The sequence below is a fragment of the Monodelphis domestica genome, chromosome 4 (genome assembly GCF_027887165.1).
Source record: "Monodelphis domestica isolate mMonDom1 chromosome 4, mMonDom1.pri, whole genome shotgun sequence".
Classification (NCBI taxonomy): domain Eukaryota; kingdom Metazoa; phylum Chordata; class Mammalia; order Didelphimorphia; family Didelphidae; genus Monodelphis; species Monodelphis domestica.
In genome coordinates this window covers 90,539,439-90,562,086 of record NC_077230.1, presented here as the reverse complement: position 1 = coordinate 90,562,086, position 22,648 = coordinate 90,539,439, and the positions used below count along the sequence as shown (strand labels likewise).

Below are 22,648 nucleotides of genomic sequence, written 5' to 3'. Positions count from 1 at the left end.
TACCAGGAGGCACATTATAATTTTGTCAGTCTGAGAAACTTCCAGGTACTGACACTCCCGGCTTCCATCAGTATTGAATGAGTACAGCTTTGTAACTTAGCCTTTTTTTACACCCTTACTTTTTGTCTTAGTAACAACTCTTAAGACAGAAGGGCAAGGATGAGGCAATGGGGGTTAAGCAACTTGCCCTGGGTCACACAGCTAGAAGGGTCTGAGTTGGATGCCCTGAAATTTAGTTTTAAAAGGTTGCTTTGGTCACTGAAAAGTTAAGTAACTTATTCATGATTGCAGAGTTAGTATGTGTTGGAGGCTTGTGGGACATGAATCCTGGTCTCCAAGGCTGATCATCTATCTACTGTGTCAAATTGCCTCTCAGTGCTTATTTACAAGACTTGTTAACACATTTCCTAGTGGAACAGGGTCACAGGATATGCACAAGTGATTTATAAAGTAGAAAATACAAACTGTTATCCAGTTTGGTGTAGTCTATAGAGCACTGAACTTGGAGTCAGGAAGTCTAGGATTTCAATCTCAGGTAAGATGCTTCTACCAAGTGTGTGACCCTGAGCAAGTCATTTATCCTTTATGGGACTCAGTTTCTTCACCTGTAAAATGAGCTTAATGACTTCTATGGCCCCTTTTGAGGACAGCTAGGTGTTGCATAGAGTACTGGGTCTGGAGTCAGAAAGACTCCTCTTCCTGTGTTCAAATATGACCTCAGACACTTATTGGCTGCGTGACCATGGGCAAATTACTCTACCCTGTTTGACTCAGTTTCTTCATCTATAAAATGAGCTGGAGAATAAAATGGCAAACCATTCTAGTATCTTTGCCAAAAGAACTCCAAATGGAGTCATGAAGAGTCAGATGTGACTGAAACAACTGAACAATAATAACAATGTCCCTCTTGGCTCTAAATTTAGAATCCTATAAGCTATGTGAAAAGGTCATAATGCAACCAATGATAGCTAGCATTTATTTGATGTTTTGTGGTCTGCAAAGGACTTCTTTATAAATATGATCTCATTTTATCCTCCCATCTATCCCGACAGGTAAGATACTATTATTATCTTCATTTTACAGATGATGAAACTGAGGCAGAGACTAAGTGACTTGTTCAGGTTTACAAAGCTGGTAAATGCCTGAGATTGGATTTGGACTCTGGTGTTCATGATTCTAGGCCCAGCTCTTCATCTACTGTGCTACTTGTAAAGACTTCAAGTCCTTAATAATTGACAGATCACAGTTCAGAGGTACTACTTTACATCTGAAAGAATGATCAAAAATATTATATATATGTATATGTGCACATGTACATATTTACACATTTATTCAATTTTATGCATATACACACAAAAGACAGCAAATCCAGTGTTAGGGAGGAGAGACAAGAGAGGAGGAGGACAGAGAGGAGAGACTGAGGAGCAAACTTTGAATACAAGTCCAGTGTACAGCTCTGTGCCTGTCACTTGAGGACCAATTTAGTTAAATTCATGAGTGATCACTGCCCTGGTGCTTTCCATCAGTTATTGTGGCCAAAATAGTTACTCATCTGATGAAGGCCATTTACCAAGCTGCAGAAGAGTTGGGATGAACATTAGTGTTAGGTGTACTCACACCAGTAAAGCTTGCTCCTAAAAATTCCCTTAAAAGAGTAAAAAGGCTTATATATAGTGATTCTTTTGGGTGTCATCTCCATCAACTAAAATCTATTGGAAAACCCATTACCCTGCTCTCTCTCTCTGCATTCCTGAATTTGTCAGTCTCGGATGGAAATCAGAGGGAATAGAGGAGAAGTTGCTCGGATACTCTATCTTCCTATACTTGTATCCTTATTTTGAAGTAGTGTTTAAAAGCCTGGCATTTCTTGTCTTAGTGAGCTCCTTAGAGCCTCAGGTCATAGTTTGGAAAACAGTTCCAGAATTCAGGAAGAGGGAAATGAAAGGCCCACTTTGGATGGAAAGTGAATAAAAACGTTAAGCTCATAAGGTGAGAAGGAAGTGAGATGAACAGAGAAGTGCCTCTCTTGAAATCTTAGCTGAAGCTGCTTCATAGAAGGACAGTATAGAAGGGAGTGTTCAGATAGAAAGGCTTCAACTTGGGAGGTCTTTGCTGTCTTGCCCCTCCACTATCCTGTTTCCCTCACAAAAGAAAGACGTCAGGAACATTTTCAGTAGCTTACCTCAAAGCCCTGCAGGCGTCCGAGGTTCATCATGTCATTGCAGCGTTTTGGAACAAGGCACATTAACTCTACCGCTTTCTGGAAGAGAGAGGCAGAAGGGCAATGTCAGTCCAGGAGGCTCATGGGAAAGGCTGCTTCTGATGGAAGACAAGGGTAGGATCTTCTGGTATCCCCTCCCTCACCTGGGAGGTGAGGCTGGGTATGGGTCTCCTGTTCAACTTCAAAAGAAGAGTGAAATCCTTTGATTTAAGACAAGGTGGACATCCCACTGCACTTAAGGTGATTGCTGGGGGCCATTTGAGGCATCCCATTTCCTTGGAATCTCCCTTTCCTTTTTCTAGTTCTCCATTTATTCCTCCTCCCCACAGTCATTACTCAGTCTGGCTGGTGACCCTTGGGGCTGAAATAGGTTGGAAAACTCTAGCTAAACCAGATCCACTTGTTATCATCATATTCAAGTGTTTGTTAACCATAGTCTCACAGTCTTCAGCAGCATGTCTTTTCCTTTCTAAAAATGGGCAAACTGAGGTGCACCCCAAAAGGGGAAAGCTGCAGAGGGACAGAGGGTGGGATTAGATCCAGGAGTCCACCTGGTCTGGACAATAGACTCAGGATCTCTGAAAAGAAGGGATGGAAGGGTCCATAAGAGTTCCTTAAACTCTATGACTCCCTCAACAAATTGTGTCAGTAGCTTTGGTTTTAAGGCCTTTGGCAGTGGGGGATTCACACCCACTTAAGGCAACCCATTCTACTCTCAGACAGTTTTAACAATCAGCGATTTTTTTTTCTTGATTCAGAGCTGCAATCTATCCTCTCTACAGCTTCTCTCCATTGATCCTAACTCTGCCCTCGGGGGCAGAGCAGAACAAGTCTAATCCTTCTTCCACATGACAGCCCCACTCATCAATGTCTGGCAGGAGACAGTTTAGAAAAGACAATACAGAGACCGATACTGAGACACTTCTACATTCCTAAGATAAGTACTGCCCTACCCTCAGAAGATTGATGCCAAGGAGGCACACATGCCCTCATTAAGCATGCAGAACCATAGAGAGAAAATCCTGAACAGGACCTACCATTGAGGGGCTCCACATGGGAAATTTTGTATTCTAAAACTCTATTGCTATATCAATAGTCATTAGTCAAGAGTCAATCAACTCTATATCAATAGTCAATTAATCAACAAAAATAAAAATAATAAGTAATGTATAGAAATAAACTAAAGTTTAAAAAATAATTAACAAACAAGAATTTTTAAAAGTTCAACAACATTTATTGGTGTCCAGACTTATCCAACACTAATTAATCCTTATTTTGCATCAGCTGCGATTTAAAAGGTCTTCTGGCTTCTCTGGACTGGGAGGTAGAGTTTGGACAGAGGCCATTGGGCTGCATGGGAAAATCTTGCTTTACTTTGCCCTTATTAGTAGTTATACACCCAACCCATTTGGGCAGGAAACTCACCTCAATATCTGCACACTCCAGACCGGCCTTCTCACTGTACCTTAGGAAGTCCTAAAGAGAATGAGGGGAAAACAGAGAACAGGAGAAGGAAGGGGTGAAGCCAGTTAGTAAAAGTCACAGCGGACCACCTATAACTGGCAGCCAGTCAAATCACCTCAGACAGAAGTCTGCTTTCCAGGCAGAGGTGGCAAAAATGCTTTCAACACAGCCCTGAAGGGAAACCCAGTTTGGGAAACGACTAATGTAAAAATAATTAAAATAATTTTAAAATGAATTAAAATATTGTGAAGTCAACTCTTAAGTAAATTTAGGTCTATGAGAAAGGTCTGGAGTGGGGAAGTCTCTCTCTCTTTTTATGTATATATATTTATTATTATATATAATGATTTCTTATGCATATATTTGTTTGCATAAATATGTATGTATATATATGTCAACACTGTAATCACAACAAACTAGAGACTAACATAATTGTTATTTCTAACAATTGATGAAAGGCTGAAAAAACTTTGGGGAAAAATGGTGAAATACTGTGACATAGAGAAAAAAGACCCAGAAGGAGGGTATTTTTAGAATAGTTGTATAGACACAAATGTATAGTGTATAGATATATTAATATATGTACATAAATATTAACTAGATATTCATAGAGATACAAGTAAATGGAAAAATAGAAAAAGAATAACAGTTACAGATATGTAGAAAATACAGAGATTAATTTTTCAGTGTATATAGTTAGACTTTAATATAGCTTAAATTTTTGTTGATAAAATTTAATAGAAAATTTCAGTTTTTAAAAAAATCACCACTTAAACCAGTATCAATAACAGTCCTGGGGGCATCTGGGTGGCTAAGTGGATTGAGAGCCAGACCCAGAGATAGGAGGTCCTTAGTTCAAATCTGGCCTCAGACACTTCCTAGCTGTGTGACCCTGGGCAAGTCACTTTGCCCCCACTGCCTAGCCCTTAATGTTCTTCTGTCTTGGAACCAATAAAAAGGTATGGGTTTAAAAAACAACAGTTGTAAAGAAGTTTGAAAAGAAGCAACTAATGTTTGGTCATATAAAATTGGATAGAATTATTAATAGTATTCATATCTATCTATATCTATCTATCTGTCTACCTAGAGAGAGTATGCAGTATGGCATGTTGGATAGAGAACCCACTTTGAGGCCTAAAAGATCTGGATTCAAGTTTTGCTTCTGACACATACTGGTTGTGCGATTCAAGGCAAGTAATTTAAACTGTGCTCTCAGAAGTTCTCTCAGATCATAAACTGCAGATAAAGTGTCTGTCTGTATTGATGAAAGAGTTTCTTCATCTGGGAGTTCCATATACCAGTGAATTCACAGGTCTAGTCCCTATCCTCTATCTCCTCACCCCTCACTCCAACTTTTCCATTTCTTCTCTCCTCCCTTCCCTTCCCATCCACCCCTACAAATATGTAACCTACATGGAACTAGATCCCACAATCTGGATCATGTGGGATCTATACTATGGCTGGCCCTGAGTGAAGACTCTCTGCCCCAGATCTGGCCCAAGGCTCTCCTTCCACTCACCTTGAGCAGCAGCTGATACTTGGTTATTCTCTGAATGGGCTTAATAAGGAAGTCACTGAGTGTCAGCCTCTGGCTGATCTCTTGTTTCACTTCCTGAAAAACAAGATAATTCCTTTAGGAAAAGAGTCATTCACCAAAGAGCTGCTTTCTGGGGAATGGAGTGACTGAGGCAGCCTTTCCTCATAATTGCTCCAGGATCTTTGTTTCAATTCATAAACATTTATTAGGGAACCTCCCACCCCATCCCATTCCATGTGCCCAATCTTTGTTCAGTGGGTGCTGGAAGCCACCACTGTAACCAGACAGGCCTTTTCACTGTTCCTCACACATAGGGTTCCATCTTCGGTCTTTGTCTCCAAACACATTAATATCTCACCCAAGTGACATCCCCAGGTGCCAGGGCCATCCCACCCACCCTGTTATTTTGTAGTTATTTTGTGTGTATGCAGATGGGTTGTCTCTTGTGTGCATGCTTTGGTGCTGCAGGAATTCATGGAAAGGGAACAACAGAGGATCCCTGAAAACCTCTGAAGAAAAGACAAGATCTCATCTAGAAACTACTCATCACATTTATGACTAGCATATATTAAAAAATATAATACATATCAAACTATACAAAATAAATCTTTTATGTACATGTGAATATGTACACATATATGTATATGCATATAGATCTTTGAGATAACCTGTGAGAGCTTGAGAAGAACAGGGATTATTTTCCCCTCTTTGTTCACAGGCAGCCAGAGAAGAGAAAGCAAGGCTCTTCCCAGAGTCCCTGGGTAAGCCAAAAATCTTGTGATGCTATGAATGATAAAGCTGGAACTGCCAGCTTAGGTCTCTTAAAGCACAACTGATAGCTCCATCTGTGAAATTCTTCTTTCTCTCCCTTATCATCCCAGAGGCCCTGGGAGATGGCCACATTGTAATAGAGAGAGCAGCATAAGAAGAGAATTAGGAGAATGTGAAGGCAGCCAAGAGTTTCTAGGACCAGGAAAGAAGAGAAGGAAACCTAAGAAACTCAAAGAGATGCTAACGGGTAAGGGGGCAAAAACCAATTAGCCTGGCATCACAGGAGGAACTACTAGAGCCTCTGTGGTCAGATACAGAAATGTCCCCTAGGCCATCTTCCTTTTCTTGGAGAGGTAGGGGACTATGCATGTATATGTTGTCAGATGGGGTCTCTGTTAGCTCATTTTGCCTAATTTTCTTGGTTATAAGGGAAAGCGAGGGGTCTTTGTATGTATGTGAGAAAGAAACAGACAGACAGGCAGACTGAGAGAGAGGGAGAGAGAGAGAGAGAGAGAGAGAGAGAGAGAGAGAGAGAGAGAGAGAGAGAGAGAGAGAGAGAGAGAGAGAGAGAGAGAGAGAGAGAGAGAGAGAGAGAGAGAGAGAGAGAATGAGAGAGATCAGAGTGAAGTAAGGGCCCCTCTTTCTTCATCTGTAAAATGTAAAATGAAGAGGCTGTACTAGATGGATCTCTGAGGTCCCTTCTAACTCCTGGGATTGCCTACTGATGGATGACAATGGCAACAACCCACAGGTGCCCCACAAATATGGATTAGAAACCCCTTGGCTTTCAACATCAACTAAGCCCATCTGGTGGCTTACTTCAAAGTAGGAGTCATATTCAGCAACTATGTACTCTGATCGTGGTTTATTCTGGCAGTACCACACATAGATGTGCAATTTCCGCTCCTGGAAAAAGGTAGAAGGAATGATCATTCCAATATCCAGGTACCCCTCTAGCCCCTCTGCCTTAGTCAGTTCATTTTCTTTCTGCTTGGTTCTGTGGGGAGACAGGAACCTTTGTGGGAACTTATGGTTAAATTAGCCCTTTTAACTTTTCGTGTTCAGTCATTTTCAGTTGTATTCAACTCATTGTGATCCCATTAGGGTTTTCTTGGCAAAGATATTGAAATGGTTTGTCATTTTTTTCTTCAACTCATTTTACAGATAAGGACATTAAGGCAAACAGGGTTAAGTGACTTGCCCAAGATCACAAAGCTAGTAAATGTCTGAGGCCAGATTTGAACTCAGGAAGATTTATCTTCTTGACTCCAGGCCTGGCACTCTATCTTCTGTGCCAACCAGCACATAAAACTAATTGTAGTAAGAAACAGGGAGTAAACCTGTGAGTCCTTGGGCAAGTCACTTAACTTGTTTAGGCCTCAGTTTCCTCTTTGATGCAATGAGAATGTTGGATGAAATGACCTCTAAGGTCTTCTCTAATTCTTAATCTAAGGCTAGGTCATTCATAATGGAAATACTTGAGGGAGCAGAGAAAAAGAGAAAGGATACCCAGAGGGACACTCACATGCTTAATAAAAAGTTGGGCCAACCGATCTTGTTCCTGAATACATTTTTCCAGTTCAGCCAGGAAAAAACTAAAAGGAAAAAGAGGAGAAAAAACTGAAACTAGTATTCAGAACTCTTTATTTCCCTAGTGATGAAGACATCACTCCCAATAATCTCCCAAAGCCCACATTACTTCACCCAGACTGGTTGTAATGTCCATCCTTGCCTATATAAACCACAAGACCTGGCATGCATTGTTGTGTGGAATGGGGAGAGGGAATCAATCACCCTTTCCCAAACAGTTTTATTTCAGCAGAAAGAGGAGGATTCAGGAGTCTATAGTGCTCAGGGATTTTATCTTGCTGGAGGCATTGGTTACTTTTTTTTTTTAAACCCTTACCTTCCATCTTAGAATCTACACTGTGTATTAATTCCAAGGCAGAACCCTCCCGCCTATCCTTCTGCCCTCTTCAAGAAGGCAGGTAATATGAAATAGGTTGTACACATATTATCATACAATACATATTTCTATGTTCATCATGTTGTGAAAGAAGACATGTTTCGTTTTCATTAGAAAAATTTCTGGAGGATATAAAGTGAAGGATGGTATGCATGCTTCAATCTGCATTCAGATTTGGTCAGTTCCTTCTATGGTAAGGGTTAGGCAATAGAAGGGTTAAGTGACATGTCCAAGGTCGCACAGTTGTGTCTGAAACCACATTTGAACCCAGGACCTCTTGTCTCTAGACCTGACTCTCTATCCATTGAGCCACCAGTCACTTACTCTTTATGCCAGTCATAAATCTGATGAATGTTGCCAAACACAATTTTGTCTTTTCCTCGCATATCTTCAGGGACTCCCTTTTCTTCTATTCTCTTCATGAATCCCTGTGGTGCCAAAGTCAACAGAATATTCTTAGGCAAAGAGAGATGGAAACCAGCCTTTGTGGATCACAGCTATGGTCACATACTACACACGGCTTCTGTTCAAGCTCAGACCTGCCCAGGCCACAGATCTTGAGTAGTTTCACCCGAGCCCCCACCTGATTTAGGGATTACTCTAAGAAGTTTATTCAGATGGAACAGGAGAGAGATTATTTCAAGGAAGTCCTTTTAGGGTCAGATGGAAAAGGTAAGGGGATTTGGTCTCTCCTCTCTATCTAATTCCACAAGTTTTTATTAAGCAGGTTACAATAAGTAAATGCAAAAAAAAAAAGTTCCTGTCTTCAAGAAGCTTACAGCTTCTTAAATTAAGCAGAGCTTGAGAAGCTTTCATTTTCTTTTTTTCTTTTCCTTTTTATATATCAGTACAATTTTTAATACAGATTGTACCTATGTTATCATACAATACTTGTTTTTATGTTCAGTATGTTGGGAAAGAAGTCACAGATGGTTTACACTAGAGAAAAATCCATGGAAGAAATAAAGTGAAGAATGGTATGCTTCAAACTGCAATGTCAGTTCCTTCTACAATGATGGACAGCCTCAAAATAACTATTGATATAAACTCTGTGAGGGAAAAGAATATGCCTCAGTTAAACTTTGTATCTCCCCATTTTGTTCTGTAGCCTATGGGGCTTTAAGGAATGTATGTGTGTGTGTGTTGCTATTAAATTCTTCCATTACGGCATCCATGGCAAATTAAAAAATAATTGGTAAGTATACACCTGGCCAAGAATATGCTTCTCCTATCATGTGATTAATATTCCAAAAAAAAGCAAACAACAGCAACAACAACATGACACTAAATGTACAAAGTGACTTTTAAAATTAATTCAGAAATGATGCATTCACATATGAGAATCTCTCATTAATAAATTGCTCTGTGTTCAATGGACCCTCCCAACTGCTAGTGAACTGAACAATTTCCTGACATTGTTATTCAGCAAAGGTTCTTTAGAACTGATTTCTTGAATCGAATTCCTCATATCAGGCATGCAAAGGAAGAAGTACTTGTTGAGGATCTGTGATTTCTGTAAGGTTATTAGTGGTATTTTCTTATTCCAAGTTTTGTATCAGAGAAGGTATCGGAGAAGCTTTCATTTTCAAAAATAAATGAATCAATGATGCATTTATTAAGTGATTATGATGTGTAAGTACCTTACCAATCAGTATTTCATTTGATCCTGACAATAGCCCTCAAAGATAGGTGCTAGCTATAAGTATCTTCAATTTTACAGTTCAGGAAACTGAGGCAGATAGAGGTTAAGTGACTTGCTAAGATTCACACAGCAGTAAGTATCTGGGGCTGGATTTGAACTCAGGTCTTCCTGACTGCAGACTCATTCCTTCTATCCACTGCACCATCTATTTGCCTTCTGAGGTTCTCTTCCTTTTAGGTCATAGTTTATCTCAGATTACTACCTTTAAATAAGTAAAGAATTTTACATTTCTATCCTCTCATTAAAGCCTATGGCAGTGCTTTGAAATGGGTTGGGCAGATTAGAAGACTGAGGCACAAAGAGGTTTTTGTGACTCTTCTATGATAAGAGTTATTCTAATTTCACTTTCAGAGTTTAGAGACCAAGATAAAAATTTGAAGAGGGGAGAATGATGAAACCACTGAGAATCCTTTCAAACAAATTTTTAAAAAGTGCCTCAAAAAGACAAGAGTAAAAAGCCAACAGCAAGACAGAGAGAGGGGGCTCTCCTGTGGAAAACAACTCTGAAGGCAGGTAGAGAGAGTTGATTTTTATGGGATAAGGTGGAATCAAAAGCAAAACTGCACAAAGGAGTGATGGCTGATCACCCCCCACCTACTATGCCAGGTTCCTAGTCTGGGCATAGGCAAACTTCAGAATCCTGAGACCTTTCCTACATCAACAACAGAGCACCTTATGTACCACATCCACCCTTTGAAGTTCCAGGCCCTGGCACCAACCCTCAGTGAGGAATGGCCACCAGGGAAGCCCTAGCTCCAGGGCAAAATAGCTCAGAGTGCTGAGTCCTGAAAGCCATTGGCAGAGGAGACAGAATCACCAACTTTCAGAACTCCTAGTCCACAGGCAAAAAAAAAAAAGGCTGGAAAAATGAGCAAATAGAAAAAAGAAACACCTAACCATAGAAAATGTCTATGGCAACAAAAAGCAAGGTATAGTGTCAGTAAGGGATGGTGAGATCCAAGCAATCACATTCAAAACTTAAAAAAATAAAAAAGGGAATTGTTCTCTGATGCTGGAAGAAGAATTCAAAAACCAAATAAAAGAGGAGGAAGAAAAAAGGGAAAAAGAAATGAAAGTAACATAAAAATAAGAAAATATAGAAAACATAAAATAAGGGAAAAAAGAAAATAACAGCTTAAAAAAGCAAAATTTGTCAACTGGAAAAAGAGGCAAAAAAAAAATCCAATGAATGAATTTATAGAGGCTCTGTTGATGGGGGGGGGGAGGGGGGTTATGTACCAAAATACCCAAGTCATGTTCCTGCTTGTTAGAAAAGAATAAATCTCTCAGATTTAGGATGGGGTGTCAGTCCATAGTACTGGGTCTTCTTATTCATCTTCTTACTCCCTAACCTTAGGATTCAGCATTCCTAGTTAGAGGCAGCTAGATCACACAGTGGTTAGTGCAATGGGCCTGGAGTCAGGAAGTCCTGAATTTAAATCTAGTCTCAGCCACTTATTTATTTATTTTTATAAATCCTTGCCTTCTGCCTTGGTAACAACTCTAAGACAGAAAGGCAACGACTGGGCTAGTCAAATGGGATTAAGTGACTTACCTAGGGTCACATAGCTAAGAGGCATCTGAGACTAGATTTGAACCCAGGTCCTCCTGATAGTGGTGTTCTATCCACTGTGCCAGTTAGATGCCCCATCTCAGGCACTTATGACCTTCAGAAAATCATTTAACTTTTATCTGCTTCAGTTCCTTCAACTATAGAATTGCAGTTATAACACCCTAACTTCTGAGACTGATGTGAGAAACAACAGATAATATCTATAAAGTGCGTAGTATGGCACCCAACACATAGTAGTTACTTAATAAATGCTTCTGCCTTCTTTCCTAATTCTCTCTGTTCTGCATCTCATAGGTGTTGAATACTTTACTACTCTGCCTATGCCCTCTTTCCCTTGCCCAGTATCTAAATTATTCCCATTCTTCTCAAGTCCATAGATACTAGTATTCTCTTGTGCTTACTGGGTCCTCTCAGTGCTCACTCAGAAGAGTAAACAGCATTCCCCAACTCCAAAAGGGACCCTAACAGTTGGACATTCTCATTTAACATCAAAGGCAAAGAAAGACCTTTTTCTCCAACAAAGATGGCCTCCCATACATTCCTCAAACATCACATATATAGACGGATATCATGAGCCAGTGAAGCCCAGAGATCTCTGCATTAACTTGCTCATTGAAATACTCTATTTATTTGCTTCTAATGCAAATCTAAATTACATTTCAGAAACATACAGAAAAGGTCCCATTTCAGGTGGACACAATCCTATAGTTTGTTTGGGGCCCAAAACACCAAACTGCTTCACTACTCACCTCCACCACAATCCCCAGGTCCTTAACATAATCTTTCTCTGTCTGAACAAGCTCATTAAGGACAAACCTGAAAAGGAAAACAAGAAAATTAAGGTTTTATATTATTGTTCAGGGAAGATGCTTTCTACTCATTCAGCTTCATCACTGAAATTCACATTATTATTGCCTTTGAACTTTGATGATAAAATGGAAAATGCTTTTTACATAGTGTCCAAATTATTGGGGAAGGAGGGAGATCTACTCTATCTTCAAATTCTCTAGGACATTCTCCATGATGGAGGTAGGGGAAATGGGGCCTAAATAGGGCTGATGACATTCCCAAGGTGGGGAGAGAATTGGAGTTTTTCTTTCCCAACCTTTGATTGTCCTCCTGCACCATACCACATGTAAACCTTCTCTAGACCTATAGAACAGATTTTAGAGCTAGAAGGCATTTAAAGTCCACTCAATCCAATACTTCATTTTTTGGATAAGAAAACACCCATAGAGATGAAATGACTTGCTAAGAAAATCTACAACTAATCAGTGTGCAGGTAAGAAGATAGAGAGCTGAGATTCAAACCCAGGTCTCCTATTCATCTATCTCCTACTTTTGACCTCACCGTCCCCCATACCTGAAATTAATCTTCCTTGCTTCTACCTCTTGGATCCTTTTTTAAGGCTCAGTTCAAATGCCACTTCTGACACCAAACCTTTCCCAATTTCCCCAGTTGCTAATCTTCATGTCCAGTCCCCTCCATATCATTTGGCATATTTAGTGCACTTTTTGTTTGTTTTATCTGACTAAATCTGTCATCTTCCCCACTCTTTTGCTAGAGTGAATCCCTATTACCTCCAGGTTCAAATATAAAATCTTTTGTTTGACATTTAAAGCTCTGTATAGCCTAGTCCTTTCTTACCTTTCCAAGCTCTTTATACCCTAATCTGTTCCGCACACTCCATGTTCCAGCAACCCTGAAATTCCTCAAACATAAACATTCTACTTCTGCCTCCATAACTTTGCTGTAGCATAACCCTACATTTGGAATGCTATCCCCACTCAGCCAGGGCAGTGAGGTGGTACAGTGGATAGAATGACATATCTGGAGTCAAAAAGGCTCATCTTCCTGACTTCAAATCTGGCTTCAGACACTAACTAGCTGTGTGACTCTGGTCAAGTGACTTTACTTTGTTTCTCTCTGTTTCCTCATCTGTAAAATGAGCTGGAGAAGGAAATGGCAAACTACTCCACTATCTTTGCTAGGAATACCCCAAAATGGGTACAAAGAGTCTGACACAACTGAAACCACAGAATGACAAAACAAACATCTAGTTCTTTCTTTTCAGCTCCATTCTTTGGTAATCCAGACAGGTGCTACAGATAATACCTATTGGAGAACTGCTTTTAAAAAACCATTAGGCTCAATGACACCAAATGAAATTTTAAGAAGAAAAAAAGGCAGCTATGATTACTCCCACTGGAAATATCATATAGCTCTAGATTTAAGTGATGTGATAAGACCACTGAGGAATAACAGCAGTAAGAGACCCACAAAATATCAGCTTCATATTCCACAAGGATGATTTTTTTTCTTAATAGATTATTCAAACTGACTCCTCAATTGCTCTAAATCCATAGTATCTGGGCAACATTCTTTTGCTCTCCATTCCATTTCTTTCCAGATAACCAGCCAAAAATTAAGTAGTACTGGCTGGAAGGTAGGGGAAACTGCATGTTTTTCTTTGGCCTAATCCCCATCCTTGTTTGGACTTTGATAACTACATTGTTGAATCAAGAGAAAAGGGAGAGAAAAGTCAAAGTTCTGGCCTGACAGAGGTCAGGTTCTAGACCAGGGGTGACACCCTTCTGAAACTAGGAAGCAAATTCACCTGAAATATTTGCTCTGCCAAACATAATAGAATTATGGGAAACAGTGGTATGGTATTATCATATTCCAGAATTATGGGAGTAGAATATGGCAGAAAATGCAGTGACTCTGAGGCCACCTAATCCAAGTCCCTCATATTATAAATGAGGAATGTTTGACTGTGACTTGCCCAAAGTCATACAGGTACTTTCAGAGATGGGATTGAACCCAATATTGGTGTCTGAGGTTTCTTTTTACTCTAAATTTCTGATCCTACTGCTTGCCAAGGCCTAAAACCACAGAGCAAAGGGTGAGAAGGAAGATGAGTTTCTTTATCAGAATAAGGAATATCTTCACCATACCCTCTCCTCACTACTGAAGATGACTATGCTTCCAGTCACAGAAAGGAAATGACAAGAATGAACACATCTAAATATATTTCAAAGGGGGAAGAGAAGTCCTAGCATAGACTTTGAGTGGTTACCATTGATTAAAAAGTGGCAACAAGCCTTACTGTAGCAAAAACAGAAGGGAACTTCAGAGCTAGGAGGGCTCCATGGGACTGGCCTCTGGCTTCCAGAAGTTCTAACCTGGGCTATTCCCAAACAAATAGATGTCCATGGTCTTCTTTCAGTTTTCAAAGGAAGGAGATTCCATTCAAATCAAGGCAATAAGTATTTATTGAAGCAACTCCTAGAGGTAAGTTGCTGTGTTTACAATACAGATGGGATGGATGATAAGCTAAAAATAGTAAAAAATGAAACTGCCATCCAAATCTTTGGCTGCTTATGATCAAAAAGAAAAAGTTAAGGAAACACTACAAGGCAATCCCTAATTAACTGGCAAAGGAATTCTGCAGATGGTAAGTCCTGACCCCCTAGAGTCTGGTCCTAGAAGTAAGGGCCATTAGAGAAGTGGAAGTTCCCCAAATCTCTCCAGCTGCAGTTTAGGGTCATTCCTCTTAGGCTCTGTCCTTTATGACCAGCTGTTCTGGAGTTTTACTGCCTATCATCAAATGTCCTGATTGTTGTTCAGTCATGCCTGTCTTCTTGTGATCCCATGGACCATAACTCTCCATGGGGTTTTCTTGGCAAGGATACCAGAGTGGTGGGTTGCCTTTTCCTTTTCCAGCAGGTCCTTCTTGTCAGGTAATCAGAGGTTAAATGAATTAAGTGACTTGCCTCAGGTCACACAGCTAGGAAGAATCTGAGGCCACATTTGAACTCAGGTCTTCCTGAGGTCAAGCCCAGTGCTATAACCATTGAGCCCCAAATGCCTCTTCAAATGATTAAGGCCAGTTTAACTCCTTCTTAGCCTTCTCTTCTCTATGTGCACGGCTTCAGTTACCATCTCTATGTAGAGGGCTTCCTTCTCACATCAGTTATTTCCAGCCCTGACCACTCTTTTGACCTACATCTCCAACAAACCAATTCTACCTAAATGTCCCATTGGAACCTTCAAGGCTTCATGTTCAAAAGCAAGTTCATAGGCTCGTAGAAGGAGAAGGGACCTCAGTACAACCCCTCAGGGTAGGCTATCTGGCCCAACCCTCTCATTTTGCAGATGAGAAAATCAAGACCTAGAGATATTAAATGACTTTTTGAAGGTTATCCAAGTTATTAAGCAACAAAGACAAGATATGGATCCAAGAACTCTGATTCCAGAATCGATGCTCTTTCCACTGTATCACACTGTGTTTATGGATTGGCTCTCTGTTGACTGCTTATACTCCCAAACTGACTTTGTATTTTAATGAATTCATTATTTTCACCAATTCCTAGCTCATCTGCATAAAACCTTGGCGTTCTCTTTTTTCTAATATCTCACATCCAAGTGGCTCTTAAGCCCTATTGACTCTTCCTTAACAAACTCTTGGCTCTATCCTTTCTCTCCTCTGCTGCAATCCTGACACACGCCATCACTACCATCCATCCACTTGGACTAACATAATAGCTTTATAAGAGATTTCCCATGCTTTCCACACGCAAAAAACCAAAGACCAAAGCAGCACCCTTAGACATGAGGCATACTATTCCTAGTGGTTCCCTATGACCAATTAAATAAAGTTCAGTGTTCTTCACCTGGCATGCAAGGCTTCCTTCAACTTGGCACCACCCTGCCTTATCTTGCATTCAATTTACACACCAACCAACCTGGACAGAGGTAGCTGGTGGTGCAGAAGATAACGTTGGGCCTGGAATCAAGAAGATCCAAGTTCATATCCAACCTCAGACACTTATTAGCTGTATCACCCTAAATAATTCACTTTTTCCACCTCAGTGTTCTCAACTATAAAATGGAGTTAATAACAGCACCAACTCTTCCAGGGTTGTTCAGAGGATCGATAGGATTTGTAAAGTATTTGCCTGTACTTGGCATAGTACCTGGCACATTTTGTTATTGTTTTGTCATTTCAGTTGTATTGACTGTGATCCTGTTTTGGTAATAGGAATGGTTTGCCATTTCCTTCTCCAGCTCATTTGAAAGATAAGGAAATTGAAGCAAACAGGATGAAGTGACTTACCCAGGGTCACACAGCTAATAAGTGTCTGAGGCCAGATTTGAACTCAAGAAGAGGGGTTTTCCCAACTCCAAGCCCAGCACTCTATCCACTGTGCCACCTAGCTATCCACTTAGAATTAGAAAAGGCTCATTTCCTTCTTCCTTCCTTTCCTTTGAATGTAGTAGGGCCTTCAGCTGTCTTTGCACTAATTCCCTGTCATCTCTTCCTTTCTTTGCCTTCTGAAGGCTTACTTGTGATTCAAAGGGCATTTTCCACAGCACCTCCACCAGGAAGTGGACCCTGCTGTCTATAGTCAGTACCAACCTTTCCCTTTTCTCAGCTCTCATTTAGCTTGTCTCTGTCTGAGACACTTGGCAGAGGTGTGGCCCCCTCATTTCTTAGGCTGAAGAAATTGAGAACAAAGCAATCAAGCAGCTTGCTCAAAATCCCATAGAAACAAAGTGGCAGAACCAGGAATCAGACCCAGGTCCTTTGACTCCAAAATCAGACTTCTGCTACAGCAGCAGAAAGCAGTATCCTAGTCATTTGTGCACGGGCTATGCTCTGCTATAAAACCATAAACCCCAGGAGGCAGAGATATTGTCCAAACTTTATCTTCTCTAGTCCTAGCACAATCATTTATTTTTCTTTAAAAGAAACAACAAAAAGACAACAAAACTCTTACCTTCTGTCTTAGAATTGATACCAAACATTAGTTCTAAGGCAGAAGAACAGTAAGGGCTAGGCAAATGGGGGTTAAGTGACTTGCCCAGGGTCACACTGCTAGGAAGTGTCTGAGGTCAAATCTGAAGCCAGGACCTCCTGTTTCCAGGCCTCCTAGCTGCCTTTTAATCTCCTGTTGCCATCCTCATCCCTTGGATCATGTCTAGTACCTTATTTCCCACATGCCACCATTATCAAGCAGAATGTCTTATCCCATCCTGTCCTAGCATTATGCTGCACACTCAGCTGCTGTGCCATGGAGTAGTTCTAGGAAAGAAAGTAGTGACCATCTCTTTGTCTCCACTGGAGGCTGAGCAAGACCACTTAGCCTTAAGCTGCAGCAGGATATATTTAGGATAGGTAAAAGAAAGAACTTTGTGCCAGCAATGTGCGTGAAATGAGAAACTAGATTAATTCTCTTTAGGGAGGAGGTAAGGGAGACCCAGAGAAGAAGGCAGATGAAATAATCAAGAGATGGGCACAGTTTTGGAACAAAAAGCCCTGTTAGGAAGCCATGTGGTTACTTGAATGACCTCTCAACAGCCCTTCCAGCCTAAAAGGCCCACGTTCCTAAGAACCGTGACCGACTTTGCTAAATGGACCAACATGCCCAGAGCCCAAGGTGCGCCCAATCCTTTCAGCCTCATTACAAACATATCTTCTACTTCACCGAGGTCAGAATATGAATTTAGGTTTGCCTCTCACTCATCTATATGACCCTGAAATACTCAGGAGGGGCGAGGAGCTGATGGGGATGAAATGAAGAGGATGAGTCAGCAGCAGCCTGTGTTACTAAGGTACTTAGCACCAGATCTCTAGAGCTCCAGGGGGCATCTTGGAGGTCCCTCTAGTCCAACAGCCCCATTTGACAAAGGAGGAGACTGAGGCTCAGGAAGGGAAATGAAGTGACTCAGCCAAGCTGACCTACTCTGAGAAAATTCAGTAACACCAAGATGACAAAACCTAGAAGGCGATTTGATTATTCGCAATGCAAAAAGTTTCATTGCCAGGTTATAGAAAGCTCCCCTAGTTCACTTAAATAAAAATTTTATTTATAAAATTCAACTTCGATACAACTTTCTGGAACACATCTATCATGCATAGCACCAAGGGGTATACTTGGGAACTGTCTCACGGATATCCTTCTCTCTTACTGGACAAGCTCCCGCTCAGATGGGGTCAGATATGTAACTGGCAATTTTTCTTTCTTTTGCCCGTGGCAAGTCCCACAAACTCTGGTCCAGAGGAAGCTGGAAGAGCTACGTTCCTATAGTCTTTTATCAATGACAAGTTATAAAATTGGACCTAAGGCTTGTTCCCATGAGGCAAAGATCCTTTAATACAGAGGTATTAAATTTAGTCCGAGAGGAGAGCCCAAACCAGGTTAAAATGTAACTGGGAATGTTTAACAAAATAACTAAAAATACAATACATTTGCTGTTGTTCAGTTATTTTTTCAGTTGTGTCTGACTCGCTGTGACCCCATTTGGGGTCTTTTGGCAAAGGCACTAGAGTGGTTTGCTATTTCCTTCTCCAGCTTATTTTAGTGATAAGGAAATTGAGGCAAACAAGGTTAAGTGACTTGTCCAGGGTCATACAGCTAGTAAATGTCCAAGGCCAGATTTGAACTCAAGAAGATAAGTCGTTGTGATTCCAGGCCTGGTGCTCTATCTACCAGACTACCTAGCTGCCCTACACAATACAACAGTGTTAATTTATGGTTTTCTAAGTCTCTACATGGCAAGGGTTCTTCCATTTGAATTTACACTATTGCCCTAATACAATGAGTTGGAACGTGTAGGTGCTTACCAGCCTTGGAATATGAGGAAGCATTATTGTACATTATTGAGACAATGCCTGTTGGCATTTGGAGTGCCCAACTAGTTCACTTTTCCCCTGTGGTCTTTCACTTCAGTCATCAGCCACTCCTTGGCATGTGCGCGGACTTCGTCTCCTGCCTGGGGATTTCTCGACTCCAGGGTCAGAGGTCCCAAGGCTTCTCCTTTTCCCTTCTCCTTTCTCTGGCTATTTACAGTTTCTAGGGTTGGGTTACAGTGACGCTGCTGATAAGGCTTCTGTTTAAACATGAGCCAACCAAGTCTAAAAAGTCCTTAATTTCTAGGCTTTAAGTATTTCTTCTTTTTCTTTTTAGTCAATGCTCAGAAGCAGGAAAGTCTGAATGACAACATTATTTGGAAGGAAAGATACCTGCTGAACTTAGCCAAGGGACTGGGTAGCTCCAGGGCAAGGTCTGGTGGTTCGAGGCTATTATGGGCCAGCAGGGGCTCTGAGCCTTTTTTGTAACACACACACACAGCTTGACTTATTACCAAACAAAAGCCTCAGTGCTGTGGACATTAGAAGTTTCTGGGCTTGAAAATGTCCACTTATGCTAAATAAATTGTGATACATGAATGTAATGGAATATTCCTGTGCCCTAAGAAACAAATGAAGATGAAGAATTCCGAGAAATATACTTTTATCGACTGAAACCAAGCGAATAAAGAGAACCGGGAAAAGAGACCCAAGGACTACAATGATGCAAGTGGGAAGAAGTCTTTAAATTGAACTCTGTGTAATTATAATGACCTAAACTGGTCCCTTAGAAGGGAGCAAAAAATATATCTTCCTCCCTTCTTTTCAGTAGTGGGGGAACATGGTACTGTTTGACTCTGGGGGATATTTTGATTTGGTTTGCTGGTCTACCTTTTTTTTTCCTTTTCCTTTGATTTTATTTTTCTAAACCCTTTCCTTCTTAGAACTGGTATTGGTTCCAAGGCAGAAGAGCAGTAAGGGCTAGGCAATAGGTGTTAAATGACTTATTCAGGGTCATACCAACTAGGAAGTATCTGAGGCCAGATTTGAACCTATCACCTCCCATCTCCAGGTCTAGCTTTCTATCCACTGAATCACTTAGCTATCCCTACTTTTGCTTTGTAAATAATTGTTACCAACAATGGTTTGTTGGGTAAGAGAGGTACAACAAATATATTTAGAAATACAGGTTATGTCAAAACTAAAGGTACCAATAAATTGTTCCAAATGTAAAAGCTATAATACCTTAGGGGGCAGCTAAGTGACTTGATGGGTTGAGAGCCAGGTCTAGAAACAGGAATTCCTAGGTTCAGATCTAGCCTCAGACACTTCCTAGCTGTGTGACCCTGGACAAGTCACTTAACTCCCATTGCCTAGCCCTTACCACTCTTCTGCCTTAGAACCAATACATAGTATTGATTCTAAGATGGAAGATGAGGGTTTAAAAAAACAAAAGAAATAATATTTCTTAAAATCTCTTGACGCATCCCCCTGCCCCCTGTGCTATAATGTCCCTTGTTTCTTACCCTGACTTTGTCCCACGACGATTTACTTTGGAAAACATCATTCTAATCCCCACTTTTCAATATGTTGAAGAAGCATTCTCTCTTTTTCTCAACCTGCTCTCAGGTCCACCATGATTTACTTACATCCTGCCCCTTAGGGCTTTGGCTTTTTGCTCCTCTTCCAAGTTCCTAGGTGGTGTAGGTGGAGTCATCCCTTCATTCAGACAACCTGTGGGGTCTTTCAAGCTCCCTCGATAAGAACCTCCTTCTAGGCTCTGAAAATCAAGGAAAATACATCCTTAGGAAAGTGTACTAAAATAGAGTTGCATCATAACAAATTCTTTTCCTCCTCTCCATTCCCCAATTACAGTTCGCTTGGAGATCAGTAGCTGTACTTTGTAGTTTAAACCAAAATGGAACATTGATAAATTCTTCTCCCCCCATGTGATGTCATTAAAAACATTTCCATATTGGTCATGTTACAAAGGAAGACACAGAGGATGAAAAATAACATAAGAAAAATTAAGGAAGTTTAAAAAAAAGAGTATGCTTCGATCTGCATTCAGAGCCCATCCATTCTTTCTCTGGAGGTGGAGAGCAATTTTTTATCATGAGTCCTTTGGAATTGTCTCAGACAATTGTATTGCTGACAATAATCTAAAGCATTCCCATTTGATCATCATATGATATTGCTGTTACTGTAGAATGTTCTCCCATTTCTGTTTAATTCACTTTGTATCAGTTCATATAAGTCTTCCCAGGTTTTCTGAAACCATCCTGTCCCTTAGTTCTTATAGCACAATAGTATTCCATCATGATCACATATCATAATCTATTCAGTCATTCCCTAGTTGAAAGGCATTTCCTTAATTTCTAATTCTTTGCCACTACAAAAAGAACATTTTGGTACATATAGGTCCTTTTCCTTTTTAAGAAAAAAAATCTCTTTTTGGACACAGACCTAGTCTTGAGATTGCTAGGTCAAAGGGTGTGCACAGAATGGTTGGATCTATTGACAACTCCACCAACAGTGCATTCATTAGTGTCCTCATTTTTTCACATCTTTCCCAACAGTCATCATTTTTCTTTTCTATCATATTAGCCAATCTAATAGGTATGAGTACCTCAGAGTTGTTTTAATTTGAATTTCTCTAATCAAAAATGATTTAGAGTATTATTTCATATGATTATAGACAGCTTTGATTTCATCTGAAAATTGCCCACTCATAAGCCAAAATTCAATATTCCTGTGAGATAGGTAATTATCCCCCTTTTATAGATTGAAAACTAAAGTTGGACAAAGGATAAGGGACTTGCTCTAGGTAATAAATGTGAACCCATATCTTTTGACCGAGTTCTTTTTATTATAGTGAGCTTCACTTCTAGAGTGTCAAAGGTCCCAGATTCTAGCATTGGCTCTGCCATTAGCAAGTTATTTTAGATTTTGATGTTGTGATTTCCTCATATGTATGTAATATGCATATGTAAATACCATCTAACCTATCTCCCTTACTAGGGTACAAGATTCAGAGATACTAGAATACAATGGAAGCATTCAGAAAGTAGAAAAAAATTCCCCTCAAGAGAACAAAGTTGATTGTGGAGATAGATTTATTTGTTGTTGGATTATTTCAAACTTGTATAACTTTTCATGACCCCATGAGAAGTTTCCATAGCAAAGATAATGGATTTCCTTCTTTAGCTCATTTTACAGAGGAGGAAACTGAGGCAAATGGAATAAGTAGCTTGCTCAGGGTCACACAGCTGGTATCTGAGATCAGCTTTGGACTAAGGAAGGTCTTCCTGACTTCAGGCTTGACACTATCTGCTGCCATGTTGGCAAACCTACGGTGCAATGCTGGAGGGGGCTGATCCCCTCCCCTTTTCCATTGCACCTGAGGATATTTATCACATGAACCACTCCTCTTCCCAGCAGGCAATGGGAGTGCTTCCTCCTTTCCCTGTCTGGGGTAAGGGGATTGGGGGGGCAGAGATGCAGTGTGAGGGTTACAGTTTGGGCACTTGGTCTCTAAAAGGTTTGCCATCACTGATCTATTGCACCATGTAGCTGCCCCAACCAAGGTAATAATAATATGTAAATTACAAAGTAATAATAAAAACAATAACAACACATTTAAGATAGCACTTAAAGGATTATATAGCTCTGAAATGAGTCTTACACCCCATTTTATAAATCATCATGAAGAAGCCATTAAACATGACATTGTCAAGTTTGCAGGTGACAATCACCATTTTATTATTTAGAAAAGTT

The 22,648-nt window shown here is 40.4% G+C and overlaps 1 protein-coding gene across 8 annotated transcripts in view; it reads right to left on the bottom strand.

Annotated features, from left to right (window-relative positions):
- The window catches only part of KALRN (kalirin RhoGEF kinase), a 1,009,634-nt gene that overhangs the window by 83,769 nt on the left and 903,217 nt on the right, over window positions 1-22,648 (bottom strand). For all 8 annotated transcript variants that reach the window (XM_056793558.1, XM_056793560.1, XM_056793559.1 and 5 more), the window contains 8 exons: window positions 20,521-20,651; window positions 11,984-12,050; window positions 8,284-8,387; window positions 7,519-7,588; window positions 6,813-6,899; window positions 5,205-5,297; window positions 3,647-3,697; window positions 2,183-2,260 (listed from right to left, as the gene is read on the bottom strand). In XM_056793558.1, the coding sequence (XP_056649536.1) occupies window positions 2,183-2,260; window positions 3,647-3,697; window positions 5,205-5,297; window positions 6,813-6,899; window positions 7,519-7,588; window positions 8,284-8,387; window positions 11,984-12,050; window positions 20,521-20,651 (681 nt within the window). The remainder of the gene's footprint in view (window positions 1-2,182; window positions 2,261-3,646; window positions 3,698-5,204; window positions 5,298-6,812; window positions 6,900-7,518; window positions 7,589-8,283; window positions 8,388-11,983; window positions 12,051-20,520; window positions 20,652-22,648) is intronic.